Below are 11,051 nucleotides of genomic sequence, written 5' to 3'. Positions count from 1 at the left end.
AGGACAGGATAAAGCGGCTAGAGATAATGAGATGAGAGATGAGAACAAACAAAAAAACACAGGTCTGTATTTTGTTTTGCTTAATGATTAACCTTTCGCCCAGAGCCCAAAGGCTCACCTGCCATGTGCTGTCCAAACCAGTTTCAAGCATTTTATGGACCATTTCCTAAAGAAAAGAAAAGAAGACCCTTCTCACAAACCGCCTTTTATTTTGGTCATGCTTAGCTTTTTATTTTTTATCCTGCTGTGCTTATAATTCTGTGGATAGATGTGACATAGAAGCAGCATGACTTGACAACACTGTTCTGAAAAAGCTAACATTTGCTAGTATGTTCATTATCCCACCAGCATATAATGCGGAAGGATATACCGTAGCTATCGCTGTGTCCGTCTGTCCGTCCGTCTGTAAACATTTTAGTTTCTGGAGCATAACTCAAAAACTATTAGGATTTTTTTTTTCACGAAACGTGACAGTTATATAAAGTGACTAGAGGAGTTGTGCTTTTTGATATTTTGGGATTTCTGTTAGTTTTATTTTTTTCCGGATTTCCATGGCAACCAATTCAACTTAGGAAAATTTGGAGTGGGGTTTCATGTGGGGGCTGGGGGGGGATACGTCATCTCCTGATGACTCTTGTTTGCATGTTGTTATGACCCGGCTCAAGACCGTACAAAAGACCTCCTCGTGACCTAACAAAAGAGGAGGACAAACATCTTTAAATTAGAAAACTCAAGGATTTATTGGAATAAACAAAACTTAAAGTGAAGAAAGAGTTAAAGGTAAACAAAATAATGCAAAAAAACAAACAAACAAAAAAGCACAAACCAAGAAGGTCCAAAAAGGACAACTGCCACGAATCCCTTCCTCTCTATCTGATATCTGCCAAACTGATCTTATATGGAGGCTGAACCAGGTGAGACAGGCCTCAGGTGAGCAGGTGGAAGGAGCCAACACAAAACAGGAAAACCAGACAAGCCCAGAGATCGTTACAATTTACACTATAGGCTTTGTTTAAGCTGGTCCTAAGTCATGAAATGTATGTTGTTTGCTCAAATGTGGTGTTTGACATCTTTGTCCAATGATGAAAACTGATCTCATGCCAAATTTTAACATTACATTAAAGACATTTAGCAGACGCTCTTATCTAGAGCAACATACAACATACCCACAGCAGCCCGGGGAGCAGTTGGGGGTTAGGTGCCTTACTTAAGGGCACTTTAGCCATTGCTGCTGGTCCAGGGAATCAAACCAGTGACCTTTTGGTCCCAAAGCTGCTTCTCTAACCATTAGGCCATGGAGAGAGAGACTTGGTGGGGGGAGTCTCTCTCTTCATGGCCTAATGGTTAGAGAAGCAGCTGACGACAGCGGAGACTGCAGATGGCATCAGCAGACACCTGACCAAGCAACTTCACCTGCAGCAACTGTAGCAGACCGTGCGGCTCACGCATCGGCCTATACAGTCATACTAGGCGCTGCAACTCGACAGCTGATGGATGACCACTGGTGCAGATCACCATGATCTTTCGAGATCGAAGGAGCCAACAGCAACAACAACAACAGGCCAGGGCTTCCCTCTTAACAAAATGGAATGATATTTGCTTGATTTCATATCACTCCTTAAAACAAATGCAAATCCAGAACTAACTCAAATCCAAATCTCCATAATTCTTCATACAAACTGATGTAATCACTTTGCAAGCATGAGATCAAATTGGAATTTTCCATGGCAAACAAGTGCTATAAAGACTTTTCTATAAATGCGCATTATTTGGGCATTTCTCAGACAAAGGTCATAGGTTAAACAGGTTTTTTTCTTGGAAGAAACTGATCAGCAGTAACATGAAATTACTACTACTACAACCCCGATTCCAAAAAAGTTGGGACAAATTACAAATTGTAAATAAAAACAGAATGCAATAATTTACAAATCTCAAAAACTGATATTGTATTCACAATAGAACATAGGCAACATATCAAATGTCAAAAGTGAGACATTTTGAAATTTCATGCCAAATTTTGGCTCATTTGAAATTTCATTACAGCAACACATCTCAAAAAAGTTGGGACAGGGGCAATAAGAGGCTGGAAAAGTTAAAGGTACAAAAAAGGAACAGCTGGAGGACCAAATTGCAACTCATTAGGTCAATTGGCAATAAGTCATTAACATGACTGGGTATAAAAAGAGCATCTTGGAGTGGCAGCGGCTCTCAGAAGTAAAGATGGGAAGAGGATCACCAATCCCCCTAATTCTGTGCCGACAAATAGTGGAGCAATATCAGAAAGGAGTTCGACAGTGTAAAATTGCAAAGAGTTTGAACATATCATCATCTACAGTGCATAATATCATCAAAAGATTCAGAGAATCTGGAAGAATCTCTGTGCGTAAGGGTCAAGGCCGGAAAACCATACTGGGTGCCCGTGATCTTCGGGCCCTTAGACGGCACTGCATCACATACAGGCATGCTTCTGTATTGGAAATCACAAAATGGGCTCAGGAATATTTCCAGAGAACATTATCTGTGAACACAATTCACCGTGCCATCTGCCGTTGCCAGCTAAAACTCTATAGTTCAAAGAAGAAGCCGTATCTAAACATGATCCAGAAGCGCAGATGTCTTCTCTGGGCCAAGGCTCATTTAAAATGGACTGTGGCAAAGTGGAAAACTGTTCTGTGGTCAGACGAATCAAAATTTGAAGTTCTTTATGGAAATCAGGGACGCCGTGTCATTCGGACTAAAGAGGAGAAGGACGACCCAAGTTGTTATCAGCGCTCAGTTCAGAAGCCTGCATCTCTGATGGTATGGGGTTGCATTAGTGCGTGTGGCATGGGCAGCTTACACATCTGGAAAGACACCATCAATGCTGAAAGGTATATCCAGGTTCTAAAGCAACATACTGTATGCTCCCATCCAGATGACGTCTCTTTCAGGGAAGACCTTGCATTTTCCAACATGACAATGCCAAACCACATACTGCATCAATTACAGCATCATGGCTGCGTAGAAGAAGGGTCCGGGCACTGAACTGGCCAGTCTGCAGTCCACATCTTTCACCCATAGAAAACATTTGGCGCATCATAAAACGGAAGATACGACAAAAAAGACCTAAGACAGTTGAGCAACTAGAATCCTACATTAGACAAGAATGGGTTAACATTCCTATCCCTAAACCTGAGCAACTTGTCTCCTCAGTCCCCAGACGTTTACAGACTGTTGTAAAGAGAAAAGGGGATGTCTCACAGTGGTAAACATGGCCTTGTCCCAACTTTTTTGAGATGTGTTGTTGTCATGAAATTTAAAATCACCTAATTTTTCTCTTTAAATGATACATTTTCTCAGTTTAAACATTTGATATGTCATCTATGTTCTATTCTGAATAAAATATGGAATTTTGAAACTTCCGCATTCCGTTTTTATTTACAATTTGTACTTTGTCCCAACTTTTTTGGAATCGGGGTTGTACTTTCATATTTACTTCGGACCACTTCTAAATAGGCGGTACGGTGGTGTAGTGGTTTGCACTGTCGCCTCACAGCAAGAAGGTTCTGGCTTCAAGCCTAGTGGCTGACGAGGGCCTTTCTGTGCGGAGTTTGCATGTTCTCCCCGTGTCCGCGTGGGTTTCCTCCGGGTGCTCCGTTTTCCCCCACAGTCCAAAGACATGCAGGTTAGGCTAATTGGTGGCTCTAAATTGACCGTAGGTGTGAATGTGAATGGTTGTTTGTCTCTATGTGTCAGTCCTGTGATGACCTGGCAATTTGTCCAGGGTGTACCCCGCCTTTCGCCCATAGTCAGCTGGGATAGGCTCCAGCTCGCCCGCGACCCTGCACAGGATAAGCAGCTATAGATGATGGATGGATGTTTCTGAAGTGTACATAAGAGCAGTATGTGTAAACCTGTTGTTGCTGTTCTCTTAAAAACTCATGATCATTTTTATTTCACAGCATCAGCAGAGATTTTGTGGAAACAAATAGGATCGATGATGGTGGAGGATCCGTGTTTGGGGTATGCCACAGTGCAATCCATCTTGTTTGTTTGTCCTTTGCTGGGGTTGCCATGTCCCATGTGTACAGCAACTTCCTGAAATATTATGAACAAATTCCTGTTCCTGTAGAGAGAAGATGTCCTTAATGATTGCATTAATCAGCATAACCAGGTCCCTTATATTATTTAATCTTTGCCCGAGTATCAGCAAAAACCGCCCAAAAACAGGACCGTAAAGGTTTTATAAAAGAAGCACTGGAAAGCTTTAAATGGACATTCGCTGACTTTAATGCGATGAACTGATCACCCATATCTAATAGAAATCATAGCCTTTGGCTAAAGCCACGCAGGATTCGATTACACATGGAACACAATGCTTTTACTGCTTCTTAGAAAACAGGTAATCGAATCTATGAAGAAGAAGAGAAGAGAAACATACAATTAAACGGAAGATGATAACATTTTAAGAAGGTCTTGTTTTTATCTATTTACTTTTTTGCAGAACTTTTGGTGAGAATATGGGAACTGGCACAAAGGTTAACCTGCACTGAACCCATATACTTAGTCAGGTTCATTTGCACATCTCCGTTCTCTAATCTCTCCAGCACTATATAAAACAACGGACATGCAAATTAGCCACGTTTTAGTGAATGTCTCTAATGGGATAAGAGTCAGCAGCTTGTGTCCTTATCTGACATACATTGTAAACATTCTGCCTCAAACTAATCAGACTAGTCTTGAGATGTCTTTTTTGAAGTGTACTTAAGTTCAGGTTCATTGCATCAATATTTGTTTTCAAAAATTTTCCTGTTTGAGAATTTGCCTGTTGAGATACAGCAGCAACCAGAAAAAGTTTGTGAAATAAACCGGCTGCAACTGCAAGAAACATACGTTTTCATTCACATTTAACTTATATTCAAATTTAGTTGAACTTTTTTTTTTTCCTTGAGACATGATGTCGAATAACTTCTTGGCTGATAGTCAGTGATAGCCTGTTAACAAAAAGTACACTTGCTAATGGCTGAAGTTGGCCTCTTGTAAAAAACCGTTAAAGATCAGATTTAATTCTTGCATAATTATATTTACAGATAACCTAATGTTACCAAATTTTGAGCTGCTACATAACTATTATCATTTCTTCTAGCTACTTAAAATGACCTCACCTGTTTTCTGTAACATTATGAAGAAGGGGCGGCACGGTGGTGTAGTGGTTAGCGCTGTCGCCTCACAGCAAGAAGGTCCGGGTTCGAGCCCCGTGGCCGGCGAAGGCCTTTCTGTGTGGAGTTTGCATGTTCTCCCCGTGTCCGCATGGGTTTCCTCCGGGTGCTCCGGTTTCCCCCCACAGTCCAAAGACATGCAGGTTAGGTTAACTGGTGACTCTAAATTGACCGTAGGTGTGAATGTGAGTGTGAATGGTTGTCTGTGTCTATGTGTCAGCCCTGTGATGACCTGGCGACTTGTCCAGGGTGTACCCCGCCTTTCGCCCATAGTCAGCTGGGATAGGCTCCAGCTTGCCTGCGACCCTATAGAACAGGATAAAGTGGCTAGAGATAATGAGATGAGATTATGAAGAAGAAGAAACCTTTATTTGTCACATGCAAACTTCAAGCACAGTGAAATTCATCCTCTGCATTTAACCCATCTGAAGCAGTGAACACACACACACAGAACAGTGGGCAGCCACACTACAGCGCCCAGGGAGCAGTCAGGGGTTCGGTACCTTGCTCAAGGGCACTTCAGCCCAAGGCCACCACACGTTAACCTAACTGCATGTCTTTGGACTGTGGGGGAAACTGGAGCACCCGGAGGAAACCCACGCAGACACGGTGAGAATATGCAAACTCCACACAGAAAGGCCCTCGCCGGCCGCCGGGCTTGAACCCGGAACCTTCTTGCTGTGAGACAACCGTGCTAACCACTACACCACCATGCCGCCCGTATACACCACCAATTATGTTGGATTATGGACTAGCACTGGTGTCTACAGCCCAGAAATAGTCATTTTTACCCAAAAGTCAGCATGCTACATCAACATCCTAATCCCAACTTGCTGGATTATACCAACTGATATCCTCAACAATTATTGGCACCCCTTGTAAATATCAGTAAAAAAGGTAAGAAAAAAATCCATATTTTGGTGGTCACTTCATCTCACACTGAAAAAAAGAAAAAAAAATACACCTTTAATTGAAATAAATGTATTCATGGAAAAGTAAATCCCCTCATCAAGAAATAATTATTTTCAACAAAAACATGTGCCACTATTATTGGCACCCCTGCATTTAATACTTTGTACAACCTCCTTTGCCAGTAAAACAGCACTGAGTTTTATCCGAGAACATTTTATAAGGTTGGAGACACAGAGCAGGGCATCTGAGTCCATTCCTCTTTACACAACCTCTCCAGATCATCCAGGGTCCTCGGCCCTCTCTCCTTGTGCTCGCTCCTCTTCAGCTCACCCCATAGGTTTTCACTGGGGTTCAGGTCAGGGGACTGAGATGGCCATGGCAGAAGCTTGATTCTGTGCTCAGCAAACCATTTTTGTGTTGATTTGGACATATGTTTCAGATCATTGTCCTACTGGAAGATTTAATGATAACCCAGTTTTAGTTTCCTGGCAGAGGCAGCCAGATTTTAATTTAAAATGGCCTGGTATTTCATGGAGTCGATGATGCCAAAAATTTTCTGGTATTTCATGGAGTCTATGATACCAGTTATCATAACAAGGTTTCCAGGGCCTTTGGATGAAAAACAGCCCCAAAACATTGCAGAACATTCACCATATTTTACAGTTGGGACTGGGTTCTTTCCATTATAGCCATCCTTCTTTTTTACACCAAGCCCACTTTGAGTGTTTATTGGCAAAACCTCCATTTTTGTTCCATCAGACCATAGAACACAGTTCCAGTCAAAGTTGTAGTAGTGTTTCACAAACAGAAAAGGCTTTTCTTTTTTTTTCCTGGCAGATCTTCCAAATAATCTGTTGGCATGGAGGTGGTGTCTGATGGTGTTTTTTTCTTCTCATTCACCAACAGTGATCCTTGGAGATCTCATCTCATCTCATTATCTCTAGCCGCTTTATCCTGTTCTACAGGGTCGCAGGCAAGCTGGAGCCTATCCCAGCTGACTACGGGCGAAAGGCGGGGTACACCCTGGACAAGTAGCCAGGTCATCACAGGGCTGACACATAGACACAGACAACCATTCACACTCACATTCACACCTACGGTCAATTTAGAGTCACCAGTTAACCTAACCTGCATGTCTTTGGACTGTGGGGGAAACCGGAGCACCCGGAGGAAACCCATGCGGACACAGGGAGAACATGCAAACTCCACACAGAAAGGCCCTCGCCGGCCACGGGGCTCAACCCCGGACCTTCTTGCTGTGAGGCGACAGCGCTAACCACTACACCACCGTGCCGCCCTCCTTGGAGATTATTTATTTATTTATTTATTTATTTAGCCTCTCTTACCATCCCTCCTTACTGTACATGGGGGCAAAATAAACTAGGATCCTCTTCCAGGCAAATTTGTAACAGTTCCAGTTGGTGCCTACTTTTTTAATCATTGCCCTAACATGGACATTTTCAGGCAAGTCACTATTTTTTTGAATAACCATTTCCTGACTTATGAAGGTCAACACACTTCTCCCTCACTTGGTTTATGTGTTCTCTTATCGTTCCCATGTTGATGGATGACCAAGGGAATTTGGTCTCTGTGTGACCTCATATTTGTACCACAGATAATCAGGAAGTCATGGATTACAGCTTGAAAATTCCTACGCACTCCAATCAACTCACAAATGTACAATTTTAATAAGAAACATGCTCGAGTTACATTGTGTTCACTATAATTTCCAGGGGTGCCAATAATAGTGGCACACAGGGGAAAATGACTGAGCAATTTTTCCAGAGTTAAAAGTATTTTCCTCAAAAATAGTTAATTTTGCTCTATTTTGAGTTTGGAGAGTAAAATTTGGAGTTGGAGTGGGAGCAAAATTACGGAATTGTACCGTTTCTCTCAACAGTTGGTTGTGGCTCTGAACTGAGTAAAATAGTACAAGAGTTCGTTCCAAGACACACTGAATAGAGTCAAATATACCACCCAAAGAGTAAAATATTAACATTGAATTAAGGAGAATTGACTCTGGGGTAAAAAAGAAAATAAATAATAATAATAATAATAATAAAAAAAATAATAGGGGCGGCACGGTGGTGTAGTGGTTAGCGCTGTCGCCTCACAGCAAGAAGGTCCTGGGTTCGAGCCCCGGGGCCGGCGAGGGCCTTTCTGTGTGGAGTTTGCATGTCCTCCCCGTGTCCGCGTGGGTTTCCTTCGGGTGCTCCGGTTTCCCCCACAGTCCAAAGACATGCAGGTTAGGTTAACTGGTGACTCTAAATTGACCGTAGGTGTGAATGTGAGTGTGAATGGTTGTCTGTGTCTATGTGTCAGCCCTGTGATGACCTGGCGACTTGTCCAGGGTGTACCCCGCCTTTCGCCCGTAGTCAGCTGGGATAGGCTCCAGCTTGCCTGCGACCCTGTAGAAGGATAAAGCGGCTAGAGATAATGAGATGAGATGAGAATAAAAATAATAATAATGGGTGGCACGGCGGTGTAGTGGTTAGCGCTGTTGCCTCACAGCAAGAAGGTCCGGGTTCGAGCCCCGTAGCCGACGAGGGCCTTTCTGTGTGGAGTTTGCATGTTCTCCCTGTGTCTGCATGGGTTTCCTCCAGGTGCTCCAGTTTCCCCCACAGTCCAAAGACATGCAGGTTAGGTTAACTGGTGACTCTAAATTGACCGTAGGTGTGAATGTGAGTGTGAATGGTTGTCTGTGTCTATGTGTCAGCCCTGTGATGACCTGGCGACTTGTCCAGGGTGTACCCCGCCTTTCACCCGTAGTCAGCTGGGATAGGCTCCAGCTTGCCTGCGACCCTGTAGAACAGGATAAAGCGGCTAGAGATAATGAGATGAGATAATAATAATAATAATAATAATAACCAGCTCTATCAAAAGAGTAACCTTTACTCTTTTTAGAGAGGGACCAAAAGTTATCTGGTGTAGATGAAAAATTTCTTCAATTTGAGTAAATTTTAATCAGGCAAATGTCCTGTGCACATACGTTTTTTTTTTTTTTTTGTTGAAAGTAATTATTTCTTGATGAAGGATTTGCTTTTCTCTGAATAAATTTATTTCAATTAAAGGTTGGTTGATTTTTTTTTCCTCAAATTTTTTTTTCCAGTGTAAGATGAAGCCACTTCACTTCACCAAAAGGTGGATTTTTTTTCTCTTTTTACTAATCTTTACAAGGGGTGCCAATAATTATGCAGGGCACTGTAAATAAACGTTGAGTTATAAAATATCATGTGGAAAAAATAGGAGGATGCCAATTTAAATGGTCCTGTACTCTAAGGGAGGGAACACTTTGAGCTCTAGCTGTGAGAAAGCGCAGCAGCTTCTGATTCGCAAGCAGCCGGGCATGAACCAACAACCTCCGACTCACAAGTACGGACTTTAAACTCGACTTCCACGCTTTACTCAAACGATGGACGTTAATTTGAATTTCACAGCGCTTCGATTACAGCAGCTCATCTATAATGCATGGGTTTGTCTTAATGGCTCTTGTCCAGCGGTGCGCGCGAGAACTTAATGCTGTTAACGCGCCTCTGGCCAAATGGCCTCATTAACATGTGCAGATGTTAACATCTGCACATGTTAATTATTGAATGATTGCTGGTTTTTTTTTTTAATTCGAACACGCAAACTTTGCAACTGTATCTTGAGAATCGAGTAAAACTAATAACAAGCACTCTCGTGCGTTTTATCACATTATGAAAAAGTTCCATAACTTTACACCCCCCCTTCTCTCTCTCTCTCTCTCTCTCTCTCTAATCCAGCTGATGAAGCACAGGAGCAAGCTCGCCAAGACCAAAAACTCGTCCTTATCACCCTCCTCTTCCTCAAAGTCCTCCTCCACTGCATCATCATAATCATCATCATCTCCAGTGCCGACTCGGACGCCGGCCGCCCGTCCCGGCTTTCTCCAGGCACCGCGTGCGCACCAGCGACCGTCATGAACGTGCAGGTGATGCCCGAGCACAAGCTGGCGTCGGTGGCTCCGCTCAAACCGTACGCCGTCGAGAAGAAGGATGTGGAGCTCATCCTGGTCAAAGAGCGCAACGGTCTGCAGTACACGAGCTCCCGCACGCACACGTGCACCGAGGCACCGGAGCGCGAGATGTGGGGCAAGAAACTGGACTTCCTGCTCTCCGTCATCGGCTTTGCTGTGGACCTGGCCAACGTGTGGAGGTTCCCTTATCTGTGCTACAAAAACGGTGGAGGTGAGTACTCGAAAATAAACATCATGCATGTCACTGACTCTCACCAGCAGTCCAACATGTGCAGAAATTTCCCATTTCATTTCTGACACAATCCCAGTGACATCTAGTCTGGGTTAAGGAAATAAACAGGCAAAACAAGCCTCAAGCACTCACAGACTTATCTAGAGTTCAATCGAAGAACATTTCCTCCTACATTATGCACCACACATAGAAGAGTTTATAAGCATTTTTACTATCGCATGATATGCCAGGGCAATAGATATACACTACTGCTACTAAGAAGAAGAAGAAGAAGAAGAAGAAGTTCTCAAACTTGTGGTTGCTCTACAACAAAGAAGAAAATCTCACACTAACAAAACAGGATAGAAAGGTCTAGAAAACGAAGACAGATGAACGTGTTGAGAATTTTTAGATCGCCTTTAAAAGAGGAGATCGAAGAGCAGTCCTGGAGATCCTGGAAGTAGTTGAGCACAATGTTTAGATGCTAAGACACTAAAACCTGCAGCCCATAGTGGACAAACTTAAACTCATAAGGACAACTAGAAGGACAATCGGTAGAGTGCAGACCTCCACCAAGCAACATGTTATCAAGATCAAAATAAAATCACTTGAACCTAGGATAATACGGTACGAAAGCTGTCCACCAAATTTCATCAAAATCTGTTTGCTACTTTTTGAGCTACATAAGGGGGAAAAAAAATCCTGGATCTGCATACATATCCGGATTTGTGTC

The 11,051-nt window shown here is 42.9% G+C and overlaps 1 protein-coding gene across 1 annotated transcript in view; it reads left to right on the top strand.

Moving 5' to 3' along the window:
- Positions 1-9,393: 9,393 nt before the first annotated feature.
- Positions 9,394-11,051, top strand: part of slc6a2 (solute carrier family 6 member 2) — a 62,292-nt gene continuing 60,634 nt past the window's right edge. The window contains exons 1-2 of the mRNA XM_060911917.1: positions 9,394-9,482; positions 9,875-10,318. Coding sequence (XP_060767900.1) covers positions 10,051-10,318 — 268 coding nt within the window. The 5' untranslated portion in view covers positions 9,394-9,482; positions 9,875-10,050. The remainder of the gene's footprint in view (positions 9,483-9,874; positions 10,319-11,051) is intronic.

Source organism: Neoarius graeffei, chromosome 27, assembly GCF_027579695.1.
Source record: "Neoarius graeffei isolate fNeoGra1 chromosome 27, fNeoGra1.pri, whole genome shotgun sequence".
Taxonomy (NCBI): Eukaryota; Metazoa; Chordata; class Actinopteri; order Siluriformes; family Ariidae; genus Neoarius; species Neoarius graeffei.
The sequence above is the reverse complement of the archived record's forward strand: the minus strand, read 5'-3'. Positions and strand labels throughout refer to the sequence as shown.